General features: G+C 48.5%; 6 protein-coding genes across 6 annotated transcripts; 2 read left to right on the top strand and 4 right to left on the bottom strand.

Annotated features, from left to right (window-relative positions):
- Positions 1–173: 173 nt before the first annotated feature.
- On the bottom strand, positions 174–1,094 carry BO85DRAFT_503669 (uncharacterized protein; the record flags this gene model as incomplete). The annotated part of the gene is made up of 2 exons (XM_025664246.1): positions 174–877; positions 956–1,094. 2 exons carry the CDS (start codon positions 1,092–1,094, stop codon positions 174–176), a joined length of 843 nt encoding a protein of 280 aa, XP_025511583.1.
- Positions 1,095–2,323: 1,229 nt separating this feature from the next.
- Positions 2,324–3,305, bottom strand: BO85DRAFT_150013 (uncharacterized protein). Its single transcript, XM_025654139.1, has 2 exons — positions 3,062–3,305; positions 2,324–2,999 (listed from the first exon to the last, which is right to left on the bottom strand). Exon 2 carries the CDS (start codon positions 2,943–2,945, stop codon positions 2,454–2,456), a length of 492 nt encoding a protein of 163 aa, XP_025511582.1. The 5' UTR covers positions 2,946–2,999; positions 3,062–3,305; the 3' UTR covers positions 2,324–2,453.
- A 1,066-nt stretch (positions 3,306–4,371) lies between these two features.
- Positions 4,372–5,632, top strand: BO85DRAFT_471681 (glutathione S-transferase family protein). The gene is made up of 5 exons (XM_025662492.1): positions 4,372–4,486; positions 4,576–4,598; positions 4,655–4,766; positions 4,854–5,037; positions 5,114–5,632. The coding sequence occupies exons 1-5, from the start codon at positions 4,456–4,458 to the stop codon at positions 5,508–5,510; spliced, it is 747 nt and encodes a 248-aa protein (XP_025511581.1). The 5' UTR covers positions 4,372–4,455; the 3' UTR covers positions 5,511–5,632.
- A 2,431-nt stretch (positions 5,633–8,063) lies between these two features.
- BO85DRAFT_452885 (NAD(P)-binding protein) lies at positions 8,064–9,075 on the bottom strand. Its single transcript, XM_025660927.1, has 2 exons — positions 8,497–9,075; positions 8,064–8,431 (listed from the first exon to the last, which is right to left on the bottom strand). Exons 1-2 carry the CDS (start codon positions 9,054–9,056, stop codon positions 8,227–8,229), a joined length of 765 nt encoding a protein of 254 aa, XP_025511580.1. The 5' UTR covers positions 9,057–9,075; the 3' UTR covers positions 8,064–8,226.
- A 928-nt stretch (positions 9,076–10,003) lies between these two features.
- On the bottom strand, positions 10,004–10,993 carry BO85DRAFT_149948 (uncharacterized protein). The gene has a single exon (XM_025654138.1). The coding sequence runs from the start codon at positions 10,783–10,785 to the stop codon at positions 10,228–10,230; it is 558 nt and encodes a 185-aa protein (XP_025511579.1). The 5' UTR covers positions 10,786–10,993; the 3' UTR covers positions 10,004–10,227.
- A 1,650-nt stretch (positions 10,994–12,643) lies between these two features.
- BO85DRAFT_480869 (polyketide synthase) lies at positions 12,644–21,676 on the top strand (the record flags this gene model as incomplete). Its single annotated transcript, XM_025663030.1, has 7 exons — positions 12,644–13,756; positions 13,816–13,939; positions 13,998–14,110; positions 14,182–14,552; positions 14,699–18,248; positions 18,303–19,484; positions 19,568–21,676. The coding sequence occupies 7 exons, from the start codon at positions 12,644–12,646 to the stop codon at positions 21,674–21,676; spliced, it is 8,562 nt and encodes a 2,853-aa protein (XP_025511578.1).
- Positions 21,677–21,715: the final 39 nt, after the last annotated feature.

Here is a 21,715-nt window from a genome sequence, read left to right as displayed (position 1 = left end):
TCTCTCTGCAGGTCTGCTGGAAATGTTCTGAGACATACCGCTGGTTCGAGGGTGCAACAAGTCCAAATACCTCTTGCATATAACGCATACGCATTGACAATGTAGAACAAGGTATGCTTCTGTATAATAACGCCACAAAAGCTATCCCAGACGATTTCCCTGTTTTCAACATCTTACTGTGGTGTCAACTGGCTTTGCGCAATTAGCCATTCTAATCCGGCCCTGAATTGTCTCAGCTCCGACCCACTTCTCGGGATATCATGTCCGGCAGAATGGAGAATGGTCTTGCGACACTTAGGGTTGCAAAATTCCTCGACTAGCAAGGCGCAGTCGGATAACCCAGGGAGGTCATTATGACCCCGTAGATGCAAGGTAGGGATCGAGAGGCGGCCCGCAAAATGGTCCGGGTGCAAGGCACAGGGAATTTCTTCGATAGACCGGTCCAGAAAGAAGCGAACTGGCTCGCGAGTAATCGGCCGGCCTGCATTGATCACCTTGACAAATTCTTCAATTGGTGCCTTGATGGATGTGGGCAATTGTGCAAGCTGATCATCCTGCCCAGAACGGATCCGCTGCTGATCCTGCCGAGACAGGCCTCCCATTAAGGACTGGCAGTAGTTAGGGTCCGAGGAGCAGGGAATTGTTGTCGAGCAGAATATGGCAAACCGAAATGGGAGTGGTTCTTCGGGGTGGCTGGCAGTCCGTTCGAGGAGGAAGGAGGCAATGATTGAGGCTCCCTGACTGAATCCTAGGATACCGTCAAAGGGACCCTCATCCTCAATCGCTTCGGTGATTAAGGTGTGAGCCTCCTCGATGGATGGTGCGTCAAATGTGCGTGACCAGCAGTAATATGGGGGATTAAAGTTGGTTTCGATTCCTTCGAGGGAGTCATCGAAAAGCGGTTAGCTCTGTCGTTCTCACTCTTGAGCGGACCTTGTAGAAAGGATTGCCAAACCAGGTGCGGGCGGGCATTCGATCTCGCCGGAGAGCATATGAAACTCCCAACTGGGATCTGCCGAATGGAGGAGACCCGACAGTTGATATTGAAGGGCATCGGCACTCGTACCATAGCCGTGTAGACAGAGAATACGCATGCTGAATGAATCTTGCAAGCAAAAATTGCAGTTTCCGAGGCTCTCTGGAAGCGAAATACTACTATTGAAGTCATTTATATGCCCGAGATCGTGATTACCAAAGCAGTGGTGTCATGGTTCGCATTTACTAGACAACAAAGTATTCTTGCCCCTTATCCAGTGCTGTAAGGGCTATACCCGTAGTAAACTAAAGCCATCTGGGGAGTCATGGGAAGACAGATCGCGCTTTGACCAGGTTTCATTTTGTGATGCTTTCATGTTCCAAAACACAGAGGCCAAGAAAAGGAAAAAGCTGGCGCTTCTATAAATGCCACGAGAATCGTTGAAGATTAAACTATACCGTGTACCCTTGACAAGGTATTCCAAAGGAATCAAAGCATTGTCTCTAAGCTTGTTTCAATTCGTCCCCGGACGTGTCCAATCACAAGCAAGCACAGATCGCCGCATTCCAGGGATCTCCGTCGTGATGTTGGAAGACCAGGTCTACCTGTTAAACCGGTAGAACCGACATGCTCAAACATTCCAATAAAGTAGGTGTCTTCAAAGTACTCCTCTTCGCATTTGATTTACTGTATGTAACTAACAACCCGCCAGGGCTATTGTGCGGATAAGATTCGGGAGGCTCTACCGCCACACCTACCAGCCTCCGTTCAAGCCACACTCTCCGCCTACCTTAGTAGGATTAGCTTGTCGTTCAGACCTTGCAAAATCCCACCGCCTGCTATTTGGTCGGATTGGCTGCCTGGGGCGAAATCTATTGCCTAAGGCTGTATATTAACAATTGAGTAAGTAGTCGAAGGCCTCAAAGAGGAACATACAGTATTATAAATAGACTAGTAAGTTTTCATGTAGTAGGAATAAGCCTTACTACATGCTTGGGGCAGGTTGTTGTAACGTAACTACTTGCGAATAATACTCCCATTGGAGGCGTTCCACGAAGACTCTTCTAATATATAGTGTCGACGCGCTCACTGTTAGATCAAAAACGTTATCATATCGCTTATATCCAGCCAGGCAACGAAGGGTTTTGTTCCCCGACATATAACACAGATAACACTCTAGGTGAGAGAATAGTTACATTACAGTAAAAGAACTTAGATGGAGCTTACTTTTACTCCTGCCAGAAGTATGCCACATCTGGGTATAGTAAAGAGAATATGTGTATATGTGCACCATGCAACTTAGTTAATATTGGTTCCAATCCTATTTCATGACATAATGATAATACATACTTTGATGATAGATACAATATCTGACAAGATGGCATATCCTGCGAGATCATTCCGGATTTCCTCCGTTCCATGAATTCTCTAACATGATACGTAACGTAAAGAGAGCGAATCCCTGCCACGAAACGGATCAGTGAGCTGTGGAGACATTGAGTGCAGTCTCCACTGTAATTCCAGGGGATTGGCATTGGCTGGCTCGTGATTCGTGCTGCTGGACGGGGCTATTGATATGAACAGTCGTGTGCCCGCCAGCTGATGCTTCAGGCCACCGGGGTACAGTCCCAGTAAGTTCAACCTGGGAGTTCCTGGTTCCTTGGAACTTATCTGCACTGTCTATGGCAAGTCCAAGGCCGTTTCGATTGCGTATGTTGGACTTGGAGTAGGTGCTGCTCTGGCTACCGACCGTGAAGACGGTACGGAAGCTATGAATTATTGACTTGAGTGATGTTGCCCCAACAAACAGAGCGCCGTAACATGGAAGACAGGCGGCAATAATGGAACAATTGGGCTCTATGAGCACGAGGATAATCATCTTGGACTGGAGGCCTGTCGTCCATGTTACTACACAGCTTTTGGAGAGGAAACTGGGAAGATCATGGATAATACTTAAGAACCAAGGCATGGTCAACGGCCGCTTTCGACAGCAACGCGTGGAACAAAATAAGCCACACAGCAACTGCAACCACGAGGCATTGTGTCAGTAATCCGAGAGCTAGTTGCAACACCGTAATGACTTACAATTCACCCAGCCAGAATATTAGCAAGACACCAAACTTCTTGTGAAATCGCATGTGCAGAGACCATAGTACCGGGATGAGAAGCAGGAGAACGGCGGCATTCAAGACAATGCTAGTTCCTGATTGTGCAAACCCAAGCGCGACGGTATCTAATCGGAAGCGGCCTTCTCCAGTCCAGGACATGCTTAACGGGTCTCCCTCCAAAAGGACCAACTGTGCCAACATGTTAAGACGGGGATGGGTACCAGGGACTGGTAGCGGGGCTCGTACGAAAAAGAATAGAATTCCCCAAGCGCTAACCATTGCGATGGAGATCCAAGAGACCAGTTGAAATTTTTGTGTCACAAATATCCTCTTGTAAAGAGTAGGATGGAGATTTTGACTGCACACAAGCCTGCCTGGAGGATGGTGCTACAGATCAGAAGCAATTACAATGACTTTACAACACCCGTAGCAGCATTGATTTCATAGACACCAACACCGGTGATACTTCCGCTGTCCAGGTGCATATGCTTAGCCCCAATGTGGGAATCTACTGTAACATCAGCTGTTGCTGTCGTTGATTCAGGTTGACATTCAAACCCATGCTGCCATAATCCACCAGTCGTCCGCCTGGAGCGTCAACCGAGCGGCTCTGCGCGCTTTGAACCGGAATATAATCGATAGTAAGGAGAGAAGAGGGAACATGACCGACACAATAATGAGGGGCGCTGTTACGAGCGGACCAACTGGCGACTTCGACGGTTCATGTCATTCCGAAAGTGTTGGTAGATTTGGGCGCACCACTTTTGGCTTATTTGGTAGCAGCCTGCCAGAAATAGTAGGTGAGTAATTGACTTAGGTAGGATGAAGTGTCTCCGTATCTATCACTTGTCACAACATTAATAGCATTCTCTATCTACTTGCATGTAAAACTGGTTGGGTATCTAGGTGAGCCGAGCATCGCCGGTGAAGCAAACATTATGTAGTAAATGAGCAAAGACTCAACCTTAGGTGGTGTGTATGTTTTCAATATGTATGGTATTGAACAATATGTCTTATTACAGTAACAACGGCAGCAATCTGGAACAAAGTTGTTGGTGGGTCTGCCTAGCAAATCTGCTGAATCTTCGACGCTAGTAAGCACTAACCCCCAAATCTTACCACAGAAGACTAGACATGAATTGAACAAAGAAATGATCACACCAACAGCCTCGCCTGACATTTCCATTCCGCAGAACTATTATCACAACACATCAACCCCACACCCAGACCAAAGGTGACTCGGCCTGCATATAACAGGGAAACTCCCTTGAAATACTCCATCCGAAATCACATCTTCTCACTCCCCGCAGATACGCTGTTGTGTGACATCTCTCGTATATCTCAACTATAGTCTCACATCAACTCAACACCATGACCAAGCCCATCACCGTCTGGCTGACACGTAAGCTGACCCTCAACGCTCCAGCCCTGGCTCAAGGGCGTTTATCAACAATCGCCATAGCTAAGCCGGTTTGCTAATATCTTGTATAGCCCCTGGACCGAACTCATGGAAGGTCAGTGAAATCATATGCTAGCATCCCATGCATCATTGACGATCCATACTATGCAGGTTATTACTATCCTAGAAGAGCTGCAGGTTCCATACGTTATATATTCTTTCAAGTTCGATGATGTGAAGAAACCCCCCTTCATAGACATTAACCCCAACGGTCGAGTCCCGGGTAAGTGACTCATTGTGATAGCTTTTACATGTGCCATGAAATTGTTGGTCCCTTTAGGCAGTTTGCCAAGCTAACTGACACGAACAGCAATCGTCGACCCCAACACCAATTTAACGCTATGGGAGTCAGGCGCTATCATTCAATACTTGGAGGAAGTGTACGACACCGACAATAAGCTCACGTATGACTCGCTCAACGAGAAGCATCTTCTGAACCAGTATCTGCACTTTCAGATGAGCGGACAGGGCCCATACTTCGGGCAGTGCGGATGGTGTGTTACCAATACCCGTCCCCCGTCGGATGATGCCTACATCGCAGCCGTCCAAGGCTAATCTTTCTCCATCCAGGTTTAACGCCCTACATTCTGAGAAACTCCCTTCCGCCATTGATCGATATGTCAAAGAGGTTCACCGTGTGCTGGGCGTTCTCAATACAGTCCTTGAAGACAAAACGTGGCTCGTCGGGGATAAATGTACATTCGCTGACCTGGCCTTTCTCCCGTGGAATACTCGCCTTGACATGGCCCTTCTCACCCCGCCCGGGGAGGATCCCTTGGCCCCATACCCAAATGTTCAGGCATGGCAGAAGCGCATGGAAAGCAGGGACTCATGGAAGAAAGTCTTGGAAATTCGGTCGAAGCTCATGGATGAGCAGGGATTGCAACCAAATGGCATACCGAAGGGTATCAAGACCTTTCAAGAGTACGAAGAGCACATAGCCAGTGCCAATGAGGCGAAAAAGTAATAACTAGCTTGGCTGGCCCACTTACGGTAGAGGCTGAGACTATAGGGCATTGTGTAGTCTGCTAGGGTTATGTTAGGTTGCGATTCGCCGTAGAGTAATGAAATTCATTTTGCTTCATCTCCAACCTTTCCCGTCACTTGCAAGCGTAGCGTGAACCTTAGAGTAACCCGAAATCACATTTGAATTTTCCCAAGTCCAGCTGAAGACTTATAATTATTACTGTGGCATGACACAAGAGGGTTGGTCTATTCTCTTTCACATGCTTCACTCTACGATTAACAATAGCTAGCCTGCACTCAGAATATGACTAGGACTATTTTGATACAACAAACTATACGAGGAATGTCTAGTGATGAGTAGGGTTGGGATAATGAACGAGTAATGCCATCCAAGTTCAGATTATCAAATCCTACCGTGCCGGTACGACTCGCTTCTACTGCAGGTAGAGGAAGGGTGCGGAAAGCGGGAAGCGGGAAGCGGGTAGCATAGCCCATGTGAAATAGGCGCCCTCCTACGGGATCATGTGGGAGCTCTAAGGAAACCAAGTGCTATGGGGAACAGGACCTCTGGAGCCGAAGTCGTGCTCAACTACGACCACCTAGCCAACAAGTGGCTCGGAATATCGGTTCATCAAAAGCCCTTTCTAGTTGTTGCACGATGCACGTTCATGCTGTCAGTTGTGTATCAAAAGCGGCTTTCCAGCTAGCATGACCTGGTAGTATTGTTATGCCCCGCTCGCTTTGACGGGCGTGTTCGGTGATCTGTACCTTCGCAGAGCAAATTGAGCCAATTACTCCGTACTAGAGGCTTATCTCCTTGTTCCGAACTTCCACATTTGCCCGGGGGCATGGTCTAGACGCTACGGGAAATCTTGCCGTCCAATAAAGCGAATCGGCTAAGCTAAGCACTAATGCTCGACGAACATACAAGTCACATCTGGAAGAGTCTGCGGCTGATATGCATGGCTCGGTCAGTGTACATGCGTAAGATTATGAGCGTGTGAATCATATACCGTTTGGGCACCTCGATCAGTCGTGAGAGGAGCTTAGGGGGGATGATCGTTGGCTAGTGCTGAGTGGCTATGTGTGCTTTATGACAAACACTTCCCTAGGAATATGAGGCAGGCTGGCAAGGCCCATGTTAATATCGGGTTAATGTGGAACAGCAAAGTCTATTCTGTGGATTATGCGGCCATATTGTAGTCTTCCAGGGGCCTATCTTGATTTCTTATGCTTGGCAAATATAGCTGGTCACCGAAGCTTCCATAGTGTGGTTTTAGCTTATGCTATGTTCGGACGGGCTTATCATTGATTGACAAATGGGCAGCAGTTTCTATCTACACATGTTGATATGTAGTCGGCTATGCATAAAGGATCCACAATCCCAGAGCATGAAGAGGTTCTCACACTAGAAAGGACACGCCCGATCCTTCCGAGTCCGAAACTCAATTCTGTCCCAAGGCCACGGGAAGAGAAACTTGTGAGCCTCGTAGTTCTTCGGCCGACTATGTCCCAGTAGAAACCTGAATTCGTACGCGGTCAAAAGCTTCACGAATACCATCTTTATGATTAGGCTAGCAAAGTGTCGACCGGGACAGGATGTTTTGCCGTACCCAAAATCAAAGACCTCTCTACTGTTGAGAATTGATGATCTGCCTGGTCCTTTCGTGAACCATCTTTTTTCTGGGCCATGCGGTAACTGCGGAGTCCATCAAAACGCTCTGGGTAGACAGTATATTTCGGATCATTTCTTATGGCCATAACTGGGAGTGTGACGTACGTTCACTGATCGATTGATATACCCGAGAAGAAGGTATACGACTGCTTGAAGAGCCGCTTTAAACCAAGAATAGTTGGTGGGGAGAGACGTTGGGATTCTCGTAGCACGCTGTCGAGCTTGTAAAGTTTCGAGAAGGAATTAGCAGCATTATTCCAACCTGTCGTGGCCCAGACTTTGTAAATTTCGTCTTGCAACTCGTCAATATACTTCGCTCTATGAGATCATAGAGAACGTTCACAACGCGACGAAGGATAGTGTGAACCGATGCCAGGGCGAGAAGAACCTCAACATGAGCTAGGGTATCGGGGTCGAGATCTGACCCCTTGGAACCTCTACCAGCCATGCGAGAACATTAAATTCATCTTCGGTTGCCTTTGGAGACCATGTGCCCTTGTCATCTTCCGAGATCATGTCGCGTATGACGGGGCCAAGCAGATCTTTCGCCGACTTGAGGTGAGCCTGACATCTCCAGAATGTAGGAAGGCATCGGCTGATAACAGGATGTCATGAAAGAAATGATTTTGCTCTTTGTGCCGTTGGTTTCCAAAGAATAACCGTGTACTCCATATAAACCATCCTATAACAAACACAGGCCAACCGGCTGCCATGGTTCTGACTGTTTTTTGCATTGGAATTGTGTATCCAACCTTAGAAAACAAAATGACACGTCCGTTGTAGTCTGGCATATGCTTTACTGCTACGGCTTATGCATGGTAGATATTTAGATCTACTATAGTAATGGGTTATATGAGCGAGGTGGCTAGAGGGTTTGGTGGAGGATGAAAGGCGCGAAGCCTTGTTTGCCACATGTCATTGTAATTCATGACAGTGACGGAGTATTGATTGCATTGTTGTACGTAGAGCGCCGGGTGCCAAGTATTGATATGTCAGATGAATAGCGCGGAGCGCAGTTTCTTCAGGTCACAAGTATGATAGATCAGCGTGCCAACCAACCCCCATCAACCACGATCGCCTCCCCACTAACATAATTACTAGCCTGGCTAGCTAGAAAGACAGATACCCCTTTTATATCCTCCGGCTTCCCCCACCTGCCCACAGGAATTCGTGGTATAATAGACTCACGATAGGCCGCATGTTGTGGCTCCGCTAGCGTATCAGCGGTCATATCGGTTTCGATGTACCTAATAAGCCAAATCAGTTGTTTTGAAAGGAACTCCTGGCTTAAGACACGTATTAGATCGTATACCCTGGAGCGATAGCATTCACATTGATCCCATTCCCAGCCCATTCGTTACTGAACGCACGGGTCAACTGCAGTAACCCCCCCTTGCTTCCCGCGTACCCCGAAACGTTGATACCGCCCTGGAAGCTGCCCACGCTGGCCACGTTGATGATTTTACCGCGCTTCCCCTGCGAAATCCAGTGGCGGGCAATATCGCGACAGAGAACGAATGGAGTTGTCAAGTTGGTTTGCATTACCGCTTCATAATGGAGTGTATCGTAGTCCACCGCCGGACTGCGGTGTTGAATTGCGGCGCAGTTGACGAGGATGTCGACTGAATGAGTGGCGACAACTGTGCTGATCAGTCCTTCAACTTGTTCGCGGTCGGCAAGATCACATTGGACCACCTCACAACGCATACCAAGCCGTTCTACGGCTGGTTGGGTGTCGGAGATTTTTGTCGAGCGCTGGACGAGGACTATGTCTGCGCCATGCTCAGCGAGCCCGAGGGTGATTGCTTGGCCGATTCCTCGGGTGCCGCCGGTGATTAGAGCAGTCTTTCCGGACAAGGAAAACAGTGACATCTTGTACTGATGGTTTTGGGTGGGCACTGAACATGTTGAACTCCTGGGAGGGAGATTATAACATGAATGAATTCTTATGCAAGTCTTCTGATTGTGTCACCTCGGATGTCAGAGGTCTCCACTACTTATTGGGTCCCTTAAATGACATCCCACCAATATACCAGTATGAAGTGCACTTGTTCATATAAGGATAGCGTCTCTCAAGTACCGTGTTATGGCACGTCAGATCATTTCAATGGCAATGTGACACCCTCTTTGCCACGAAATCGGATGTGACAGGCAACATTTTGCAGATCCCTTCCTTCCCCTGTTGAAATCAGTGTCGCCCATGTAACTCCTGTACTCTCCACTGCTTACATGGGAAGAAATCAGTTGTAACATAGTAGTCTAGTCTAGCTATGCTCTTCTAGTTTTCGTCTATATTAAGGCGAAGTACTAGGCCATGTATCTCGCAAAGCCATCTCGCAGCGGGTAGGGCAGCGGTTGAATTCGACGAAAATATATATCCAAACCGGCGTGACGACAGCTTCTCAACCCCCTAAGATCCATATGTTTCCCACATTTCGAGGCATATACACTTTATAGTAGATATCAACTAGGCCTTGCAACAGTGTCCCTGTCAACTACGTCTCAAGTCTTAAGTTCTCTCTTATTGCCTGTTTCGAGCGATTTAGAGCATTTACAGTGTTACAATCAACTTGTGCCATCAGTGGCAGAGCCTGTCTACTGTCTATTTCTAGTAAGGTTTCGCTTAGATCCGAAGTAATCTAATTATGTGTTTTGTGGGACATGACGGTTCGACAGCTTAGGTATCTTCGGGTATCTTCAGAAGAAACTCCAAATTGCCAGATAAATCATTACTTGATTGTCATAGATGCATTTCACCAAACTGAGCCCTTGTTGGTCCAGACACGCTTACAATGTGTCCTGCGGGTGGGCAGTCTCCCTTAATAGAGAACCATGTTATATTGTGAAAATTCAAAGGATTATGTATGACTAATTAGAGATGCTGCGTTCATACAAGAGAATCTGAAAATTAACGGTACAAATACAATGAACCGCAGCAACCTAAGTTTCTTTGCAAACTATTCCTCCCATTTATTATAATAGAGCTCCATCGTGACTTCCTTCAAGACATGAAAATGCCGAAGAGTGCTGGTGTTGATGACATTTAGATATCGTGGCACTTGTCGACATATGACTTGAAGTGTTCCGGAAAGTCATCCTTCCACAGTTGATCGCTGTTCAAGTAGTCGTCGACCTTTTTGCACCTGTCATTTGTAATGTAGGGAAGCAATGGGGGCACCCCTTTGAGAACGGCGGTTCTTGCGTTGCTGTTGACGCAATCCAAGAATGGCTGTACCTTGTCTTCATCGTCACAGAGGTTCAGACCATCGGACTCTTTCTGGCACTTGGAGACGACCGTGTTGTATAGGTCATCAATGGATTTAACAAATGCCTTCTGTGCCGGCTCATCATTGATTCCAGTGTATTGGATACCATCCTCTAACAGTTCGTTGAGAATCTCGTCCTTCACATCGCTGTTCCACTGGTCGATGTTGGGTGCGCAACCGGCCGGACAGGCGTTCAGCTGAACATTCTGGATAAAGTAGCCTGGTATTTTGCTAATGGAGTCGAGGGCATCAAAGCACGAGGTTACCAGGGCGAGGGTGGGAGAAACACTGAGGCAAGCAACAGTTGCAATGTTCACGGCGTTGTTGAACTTCATGGTGACCTCTGGTTTAGGATGGTCGCTGGACTTCTGATGGTATTGTAGTTTTCTCGAGATTGGAAGACGTATTCTTGCACACTGACACCGAGAGGATCCCAGTTGCTTTAAAAACAATCTAGGACGAGCAACATTCCTCCCATCTTTCCCTGCAACACAATGACAAAGGGTGAATATAGTGGTGATCCTTTCAGGCTTCTAAAGGAGGACATTCCAATTCTACATGATCGGTATCTCAACATGTTTATAAGCAGATCAATCAATTATTGTGGTTGTGGAGTCTAGGGTCGAGCGGACTGGTGTAGAGGACATTCAAGTCTCAGACAGCGTATGTCACAAAGTTTATTAGTCTAAACCCACAACTCAGTCAAGGAAAGGAAACAAGCCTAACTAATTGTGATGCTCTGCTCGAGTCACTAGCAGAGTACCCTCCCCTGCGGTATGACACGGTCCTTTGTCCGTCCCGTCAGGGAGAGCTCGCGCTTACTCCTTTCCGCTTGAGAATGTAGATCATTACCATAATAGTACCACATAAACATACGCTTCCGCATTGCTTTGACATTGGTTCTGCAATTGGGTTTTTGTTGTTGTCCGTTTTCCGTTTGGTGCACCAATTTCGATCTGATTAGCCATGGAAGAATCAATCGAATAGTCTTTGCACTGCTGCGTTGCCTTCGGTCTTCACCGCTTTAAGCTCCTTAATTCACTTTCTGTTCGGTCAGATTGAGAAAACAACAGGTCACACGATTTTTTACTTATGACTAACGCCGGAGGTAAACAGTATGAAGGGGAAACTTTGGATGCAAGGGGGCGCGTAGATCTATGCGCATAGTACGGGTTTCATGCAAGGGATGGTATAGTAATGTACAATGTCCTTGTTTCCGACCTCTGATTTGTTCCTGAAGCTTTAAAGTTTTCTTGCTGAGAAGCAAAAGGGTTACAAGACATTTTCTATCCTCGGCATTGGCTACTGAACATACAGATCAGTGCCAGTGGTGGGAAATGAGGAGCTGAAGTGCTGTTTTGGCCACTTCTTGTCTCAGTGCAGGTATGAACACATCATACCGACCGTTCTATATGGAGCTATGAATTTCCCAAGAATAACTAAGTAGAACTGATGACGAGGCTAGCTCCTACACCATGCCGGGGCTTGGGGACATTCCGAATACTCATGTGGGATCGCCCGTCTTGCCGTCCTCTCTGCCATTGACTGCAGTATCGCCGATTATACTCGTGTGACAATGCACACAGGATAAGGCATGTTTGGGGCATTGAGTGTGGGACACGGAACGTAACAACACACAGTTGTCTTGTCATCGGTTGATAGATAGTCGATGCATATGTATTTTTTTTCTTTCTCAATTGTTGAAGGCAGGCCGTGGACAGCACGCGGCCATTGAATTGGGGGGGAGGGGGGTTGCAGAAATAATAACCTGAGACATCTCACTGGGAAGAAGACAGGGAAACAGGGGGAGAGAAGGGGAAAAAAGTATCAAGGTCTAGATCAATCTAAGATGTAGTATTGTTACAGTTAAGATTGTTTCTGATCTCTGCTGACCGCTACTTGAGTGCGATGGAAGATCTTGGGTTCGACAATCCCGCAGACGTACATGATCACTACCGTTGTTCTTGTCGCTTAGTAGTACGGATTGCAAGTGGTCGCACCTAATATGAAGGGTGCAACCCACACTTAGAAATAGATACCGTTCAAACGTTCTTGGGTGGAAGGTGTATCGCTTTTCTTCTATCAGTGTCAGTTTATCTCTTCTACCATCACCGGATTCTCAGTTTAAAAATTGGAAGTCCCTGCTCCACCCTAGAGCGTGAATATTACCGAGCGGAGAAAAGTTACCAAATCATGGATGGACTGGATGTTAAAAGTTCACCGAGCGCCATTCTTTCACACTGTAAAGACCACCATGGCGCGGTACAACCAGAGGTGTACAGCAACTTCGAGCCCGTCCCGTTCCCGATCGCAATTGTTGGCATGTCGATGAGGCTTCCTGGCGGTGTCAATGGTGAGAGGGAGCTCTGGGACTTATTGATCAACAAACGCGATGGCCGTTGCATAGTTCCCCAGGACCGATACAATATTGAAGCATTCTACGATGAGACTCGTCCTGGTGCGATTCGGACCCAGCACGGCTACTTCCTTCAGCAAGATATATCGCAGGTTGATGCTGGATTCTTCGCTATGAGCAAGCTAGAAGCCGGAAAACTCGACCCGCAACAACGAATACTGCTTGAGGTTGTATGGGAATGTTTGGAAAATGGGGGTCAACTCCCATCCCAATGCCGTGGAAAGGACATTGGATGTTATGTTGGAGTGTTTGGTGAAGACTGGTTGGATTTGATGAGCAAGGACACCCAGGCCATCGATCGGTTCAGGGTCGTCAGCGCGGCGGATTTCGCCCTTTCGAACCGAATATCCTACGAGTATGATCTGCGGGGCCCCAGTATCACATTTCGCACTGGTTGCTCTGCGGCCCTTGTAGGTCTACACGATGCGTGTCAGGCACTATACACAGGCGAATGTTCGTCGGCGTTGGTGGCAGGGACCAACTTGATCATCACACCAACGACCACTAACGCCGTCTCGGAGACTATGGCACTTTCTTCAGATGGAATTTCGAAAACTTTTGATGCTTCTGCAGATGGCTATGGAAGAGGAGAAGCTGTAAATGCAATCTACATCAAGCCGTTACATGCATGCCTCAGGGATGGGGATCCCGTTCGCGCTGTGATACGATCTACAGCGGTCAATTGCGACGGCAAGACACCTAGCATAACAACTCCAGGGTCGCAAGCACAGGAAGCACTCATCAGAAAAGCTTATCAGAAAGCAGGGGTTTCTGATATCAGTAAAACAGCGTTCTTCGAGTGTCATGGAACGGGCACAATCGTTGGCGACACAGCTGAAACAACTGTAATTGCCAATGTGTTTGGTCACGAAGGCATACATATAGGAGCGGTGAGTCGAGAATCGAAATAACCACAAGTCTTAATAATTCGATATCTGATACGTACTAGGTGAAACCAAACTTGGGCCATTCAGAAGGCGCTTCTGGAATCACCAGTGTGATCAAGAGCGTACTCGCGCTCGAGCACAGGATCCTTCCTCCCAATATACATTTCAATACCCCAAATCCTAACAGTGAGACATTTCCTTCCCTAGTGCTTTAGAGGATAAACTACTCATTCTTTATCTTCAGTCCCTTTCAAAGAAGCAAAGTTGCAAGTGCCTGTGGATCCAACGCCTTGGCCGGCAGGTAGATGTGAGAGGATCAGCGTCAATTCATTCGGTATAGGGGGTACCAATGCACATGTATGTATCACTACATTCAGCTCAATCATAATACTCCCAGATATTAGAAGAACATCTGCTAATGACTTAAGGTTGTCTTGGATTCTGCCCTCTCTGTAGGTGCAGTATCCCAGTCTGGGGTAGCATCCGACGAGAGACCAGGCGCACCACACCTTCTGCTCACCTCTGCCAAGTCGGCCGCATCACTGGATGGCAATATCAAAATAATCAGCGATTATCTACATGACGCCCCAACTGCTGCTGCAGATCTTGCATATACACTGGCGTTTAAACGAGAGCACATGCAACACCGAGCCTTTGCCATCGTGGAAAAAGATGGAACGATTTCGACATTCGAGAAAGCGCGTGCAATCAACCCGCAGATCTGCTTCGTCTTCACCGGACAAGGCGCACAGTGGCCAGGCATGGGACGAGAGATGATCCTGAGCTCTGAGAAGTTCCGGTTAGTCATACAAGAACTAGATAAGGAATTACAGAGACTGGAATCTCCACCGGATTGGAGTATCGAAGGCATGTCTTGATATCTTTCTTAACATGAGCTTGAATCTAACGACATCTAGAGGAACTAACGCATACTGACGATAAAAGCCGATTTCAGGAGGCTAAGTTCGCACAACCCCTTTGTACCGCCATCCAGGTGGCCCTGGTGGACTTCCTCCGGGAGCTGGGGGTCGTGCCGTCCATTGTGGTAGGACATTCGAGTGGCGAAATTGCCGCGGCGTATGCTTCAGGAGCAATTACCGCCGCCTCTGCAATCAAGATCGCATATTTTCGTGGACTGGCTATGGAGTTAGCAAAAGGAAATGGCGCTATGGCTGCAGTCGGTTTGGGGCGTGCTGAAACAGAGAACTATCTCAAGAATGGCGTGGTTGTGGCGTGCGAGAACAGCCCTGAAAGTGTGACCATCTCTGGAGACGAGCAAGCGGTCGATGAAATGTTGAAAGACATACAAGCACAAGGCGAGGTGTTCTGTCGGCGTCTTGCAGTTAATGTGGCTTACCATTCACACCACATGAATGAGGTGGGAGAACTATTCGAGTCACTACTTTCGGAAATTTGTTTCAATGAATCTATGACTCCACTAGTATCCACGGTTACAAACGAAACTATCTCTGACCCTTGCGCTCTGAGCCCCTCATACTGGAGAAAAAATGTCGAAAATCCAGTCATGTTCAGCACGGCACTGAGCAAGATATTGTGTGATGATGAAAAGGCTCTAGCGTTTGTTGAAATTGGACCACACTCGGTGCTCTCTGGCCCCTTGCGGCAAATCATCGCCGGTACAAATTCCAAGCGAAGCTGCTCATACACATCAACCCTTATTCGAAATGAGGACCAATGGAGATGCTTGATGAGCACGGCTGGGCAGTTGTACGCCCAGGGAATTTCTCTGGACCTATCATCGTTAGTCCGTCCTGCAGCCACAGTGACAGACCTTGCTCCCTACTCGTGGGATCATAATGAATCCTTCTGGAGTGAGACCCGTCTAACGAGGGACTGGAGGCTTCGGTCAGCTCCCCACCACGAGCTGTTAGGAAGTCGAGCTCTGGAGTCGAGCGACTTGGAACCCGTATGGCGGAATATGTTACAAGCTGAAAATGTACCGTGGTTATTGGAACATAAAATAGGGGGAGAGGTCGTCTTTCCAGGTGCCGGATACGTGGCAATGGTTGGGGAGGCTATGCGTCAGATTTCTCAGGTTCCCGAATATTCGGTGAAAAATGTGTTTATGCGAGCTGCTTTGGTGCTGAAAGAGGCGAAATTGCAGCACGTTGAGATCATCACGAGCCTTCGACCGGTGAAACTGACCGACAGTTTAGACTCCGGTTGGTACGACTTTACAATCACTGCATATAACGAAGGCGAGTGGAAGAAGCATTGCGTCGGCCAGGTGCGGGCAGAGCGAGATGGCTTCAGTCATGAAGATGGCACAGTATCTCCATACTCACGTGAGGTGCCGGCCAAGGAATGGTACGACGCTTTGGAGAAGCGAGGACTGGAGTACGGCCCCAATTTTCGCGGGCTTCGAGACATTACCGCAAGCCCTACAACCACCGAGGCCGCAGCGACGCTATATGAGCCTACCGCGCTAACCGGTAGTTGCTATGCTCTCCATCCTGTCGTGATAGACCAATGTCTCCAGCTGTTGAGTGTAGCAGGAGCCAAAGGAATTCAGCGTTCCATGACTCAATTGTGCATCCCCACCGCTATTGAGAGTCTATACGTTGCGCCCGGACAAGAGGTGATGTCTTTGAAATCAACATGCGATGCAGCTGGAAACACGTTCACTGGGGATGCTTTATTGCTTGCGGGTGAAAAGCCTGTGCTTTCTTTGAGGCGTTGCTTCTTCTTTGGAATCAGTGAGTCCGCGATCAACGATGAAAATGGCGCGTCCGCCGCAACTTTGCACTGGAAGCCTCATCTAGATTTTTTACCACTAGAGAGCCTAATCCCACCAATCCCAGCCGACATAGATCGCGGGCGAATGGCTGTGGAGTTGACGAACTTATTCATATTGGAGGCATACCACCGGACAAGGTCATCCAGACCAACAAAGGAGCACCTCAAAAAGTACCACAAGTGGTTGCTCTCCCAGTACGAAAGAATAAAGAGCGAAGACCCCAGCCTTGTATTCGAAATGGATAAGTCTGGCTCCAATCCCGAAGGGTATCTGTCGCAGATCGAAGAGTTCGGCGAAAGCATCGAGCATGCTTTGGTGAGCAGTGTATATACTGCCGGTTATGAGATGTTGTCACATATTGCAGGCATTTTAGATGACAGCCTCGACGCCCTTGAGATTATTAGCGGAAGTGATGCGGTCAGTAGTATGTATCAGGAGTCCTCTCGTCTATGTCCGGCGGAGAATTTCCTGTCACTGCTCAGCCATTCCCGACCAACACTCAGAGTCCTGGAGGTTGGTGCAGGGACAGGCGGCGCCACCTCGGCAGTTCTCGATGCCCTTTATGATGCAACAAAGCACGAGGGTCCTTTGTACTCCAGCTATACATTCACTGATATTTCAGCTGGGTTTTTCGCAAAAGCAAAAGAGCACTTTAGGACCTTCCCTGGTATGATATACGAGACGTTCGACATATCCAAGGACCCTGAGGACCAAGGCTTTGCCGTGGAGGGCTATGACTTGATCATCGCTTCAAATGTTGTTCATGCTACCCTGAGAATATCGACCTCGCTTCGCAACCTGAACAAACTTCTGGCTCCAGGGGGGTGGCTTTTCCTCACAGAGCTCTGTCCCGGACTCCCCATGATCAATTTCATCATGGGTACCCTCCCAGGCTGGTGGAATGCAGAGGATTCAAGGGAGACACCAGTGGTTCCTGTCTCACGATGGCATCAAGAGCTCCTGGATGCGGGATTCACTGGTGTGGATATTGTCCGCTACGACAACGAACCACCATACGAGACTAATGCTTACATCCTGTCACGGCGACCTCAGGCCAGGGCATCTCTAAATAAAGAGATTGGTTTCCTTCATAAGGGCAAGATCCCTAGTTTGGCGTACACACTTGCACAGGCTTACACACACCAAGGCGTCAAGGTCACTTGGTTGACCTTGAACGACCTGTCTTCTTCGATAACGGACGTCATATCCTTCCTTGACATGGATAGCCCTTTCTTGGACAGTCTCTCGGATGATGAGTTCCGTGCCTTTCAAGGCTTTCTGTCTAGTGTCAAAGGCCACTGCCTCTGGCTGATGCCGCCGGTTCAATTTGGCGGTGGAGATTCAGACCCTCGATTCGGCCTAACCCTGGGATACATGCGAACGGTAAGGAAAGAAATCTCTACAAATTTTGCAACGCTTGAACTCGAGCAGAATGAATCTGGTGCAGCAGAGAAGATTGCGCTTGTATTCGAAAGAATCTGTCGACAATCAGGCAAGAACCCGATTAATGAGGACTACGAGTTTGCCCTTAAAGATGGAGCAGTTCATGTCGGTCGATTTCGCTTCCAATTCCTCCACCAAATGATGGCTGCCGATGATAGCTTCGAGCAGAGATCTTTAGATATTGGGTGCTTCGGTATCTTTGATTCTCTGACTTGGGCTCTGGATGGGCGTGTGGGACAGCTTGGGGAACACGACATAGAAGTGGATATCCGCTTTGTGGGGCTCAATTTCAGAGTAAGCCATTGTCCATCGCCTTCAGTGTTTCGATGCTAAAGTCTGCTTGTTTAGGACATCATGATATCGATGGGATTGATGGGAGAAACTTCCGAGATCGGACTTGAAGCGGCCGGTATTGTCCGCAATGTGGGATCAGGGGTACAGAATATTCAAGTCGGAGATAAGGTCTCAATTTTTGGAAAGGGCTTAATGGGCACTCGAAAAATAGTGCCCGCAGAGACTTGTCTTGTGCTCCCGGAAGGATTGTCCCTCAAAGATGCAGCAGCAGGTCCCTGCGTATTCTCCACCGCTCTCTACTCGTTGGTGAAGTGCGGAAATCTACAAAAGGGGCAGACAGTTCTGATCCACAGCGCGTGCGGCGGTGTCGGCTTGGCCGCAATTCAGATATGCCAGTCAATTGGAGCCGAAATATTCGCCACGGTCGGAAGCTTAGAGAAGAGAAAACATCTTATGGGAGAGTTCAACCTTCCCGAGGATCATATATTTGATTCGAGGAGCGTTAGCTTCCATAGGGATGTGATGAAGGCGACTGGTAATAGAGGAGTGGATCTCGTTCTGAACTCTCTTTCCGGCGAACTATTGCATGCCTCTTGGAAATGTGTTGCCCCCATGGGTAAAATGATTGAGTTGGGTAAGCGTGACTTCCTCGGTCATGGTAAGCTGGATATGGACCTCTTTATGGGAAACCGAACCTTCATTGGTGTGGATCTTCTTCAAATTGGCGAGCAGAATCCTGAGGTTATTCGAAGCTTAGTGCAGCAATTTGCTCATTCTATCGAACAAGGGAAGCTCCGTCCTATCCGGCCTGTTACTGTTTTCAAGGCGTCCGATATTGCTAAAGCATTTAGGCATATGCAGACTGGCAAACACATGGGCAAGATTCTGGTGGAAATGCCAGAAAAACCATCTGATTTACAGGTGTCTAAGCTGCAGGCTAAAGGGGCCCTGTTCCGCAGTGATGCTTCTTACTTGTTGGTTGGTGGGCTTGGAGGTCTCGGGCGTGCAGTGGCAAGATGGATGGTGGAGAAGGGCGCCCGGCATTTGCTATTCATGTCCCGGTCTGGCTTGGAGACAACCAAGGCTCGAGAATTTGTCCTGGATATGGAATCTCAGGAGAATTGTCACATTCAGGTAGTGACAGGTGATGTCACCAATATCAACGATGTTGAACGGGTCGTATCTGCCGCGGTACGGCCCATAGCGGGAATTATGCAATTATCCATGGTGCTACGAGTAAGTTTCCCTGCTATACACTCGTTTTGCAATCAACATTCTCTTGTTATCGTGAAATGCATACTAACTTTTGTGTCAAACAGGATCAAACGTTAGATAAATTGGCATACGAGGAGTGGACTGAGGCACTCGCTCCGAAGGTCCAAGGCACGTGGAATATTCATCACGCAACGCGAAATTGCTCCTTGGATTTCTTCGCTCTACTTAGCTCTGTCTCTGGTACTGCCGGTCATACAGGACAAGCAAATTATGCGGCTGCCAATACCTTCTTGAACGCTTTTGTCACTTATCGTCACTCCAAAGGGCTACAAGCTAGTGTACTCGATATTGGCTTTATGGGAGATATTGGAGTTGTCGCTGAAACATCCCATAAAATTAGGGAAATGGTGGAAATGAGCTCATGGGAAGTGCTGGAAGAGCCTGATTTACTCAAGGCCCTGGAAATACAAATCATGCGAGGTGCTCCCCACCTTTGCATAGGAATGGGAACAACGAAACCAGTATCACAGATCGAGAACGGCAGCACGTTTGGGCAAGATGCACGCTTCCTGGCGTGGCATAACATGCTAACTGCGTCGGAAGGTGGGAGAGCTAATCAGGATAACGAGCTCAAAACGTTGGTCAACGCGGTCAAGCGCGACCCCTCTCTTCTCTACGATCCAGCTACTGAGACCAAGATTACGCTCGAAATCGGTCGAATGGTTGCCTCGAACATGTCCTATCCCGATGACATGCCGTATGAGGAGCTATGTGAGATTGCAATTGACTCGTTGATGACCATCGAGATACGTAGCTGGTTCCGGCGAAATGTCGGCGTTGAGGTATCACTCGCTCAGATATCGAAGGCACAAAACGTCAAAGGACTCGGCGCGATTACCATGCAGGTCCTCCGTGAGAAGCACAAGTCCGGGGAGCTTGAGAACGCGAAGGGGTCTCTTGTCGGTAACGGCAAAGACGATGTTGATGAGAGCGTGCTCTATCGGGCGGACTTGGAGTTGGCTAAGTCTCTAGAGCCAATATCAGAGCACGTTCCGTGCTGGCATTCCGAATCTGAAGGACGGGTGTTTGTGACCGGATGCACCGGGTTTCTGGGTGCCTTCTTTCTCTCTACTCTAACTAGTCACCCGCGGGTGAAGGAGATCGCGTGCTTGGTGCGAGCGCCAGATGCCGCAGCAGGCTTGGCACGTATCAAGGAGAACCTGGAGCACTACGGACTGTCATTGGACTCTGAATCTAAAGTCATCGTGGTACCTGGCGATCTCACCGACTCGACACTGGGACTCGGGCAAGAGAAGTACGAACATTTCGCTCAATGGACCAGTGTTATCTTCCACCTTGCCGCCCAATGCAACTACATGCCTTCATACTCGGAGCTCCGCGGCGCCAATATCCATGGGTTCTCGAATATTCTTCGGTTCGCCAATACGAAGCGCCTCAAGCCCGTACATTATACCTCCAGCATTTCAGCCTGCGGAACATCTGCATATCTCGAGGGTAGGGAGCTTATCGGCGAGAATGAAAGACCCGTCCTCAACACTACGGGCTCCGAAAGAAAGCTTGTCGGTTACAGTGAGACCAAGATCGTGGCCGAAAGCATCGCCTGGGATGCCATCGCAAACGGCATGCCAGTAACCATCCATCGCCTACCAGTCATATCCGGCCACAGCAAAACAGGCATTGCCAACCCCACGGACGGTTTCCAACATATGATGGTCAGCGCCATTCGCGTTGGATGCTACCCCTCTCCCCCGGCCGCCCGCTGTCAGATGATCCCAGTCGACTACGCCAGCTCAGCGATCCTGGAAATCGCGCTCAGCAATCATCACAGCCATGCCTACAACCTTGTCATACCTGACCAGTCTCATACGCTGACATGGGATGATGTTCTGGACACGGTGGCACATTATACGTCCCCCCCGTTGAAACGGGTATCGGCTTTAGAGTGGGCTGATATTGTGGCAACGCATGGTGAACACCATTTCAAAGTCGCGTCGACGTTCTTGCAGGATAAAATTCGGGAATTATTGGTGTACTGGGAGGCGGAGACGATGACGAAGACTGTGTATGAGAATGCGAATAGTCGGCGTGTTTTGCTTGCGTCGTCGGATATGCCGGAGTTGCCTTCTATGCTGGAGCTGTTGAGTAAGTACTTTAAGGTTTGGCAGAAGGAGGAGCAAAAGCAGCATCGGTGATGTCCGGGTTGCTGGGTTGAGCTGGGGGAATGGTGAGGA

This window comes from Aspergillus piperis (assembly GCF_003184755.1).
Source record: "Aspergillus piperis CBS 112811 unplaced genomic scaffold BO85scaffold_22, whole genome shotgun sequence".
NCBI lineage: Eukaryota > Fungi > Ascomycota > Eurotiomycetes > Eurotiales > Aspergillaceae > Aspergillus > Aspergillus piperis.
The sequence above is the reverse complement of the archived record's forward strand: the minus strand, read 5'-3'. Positions and strand labels throughout refer to the sequence as shown.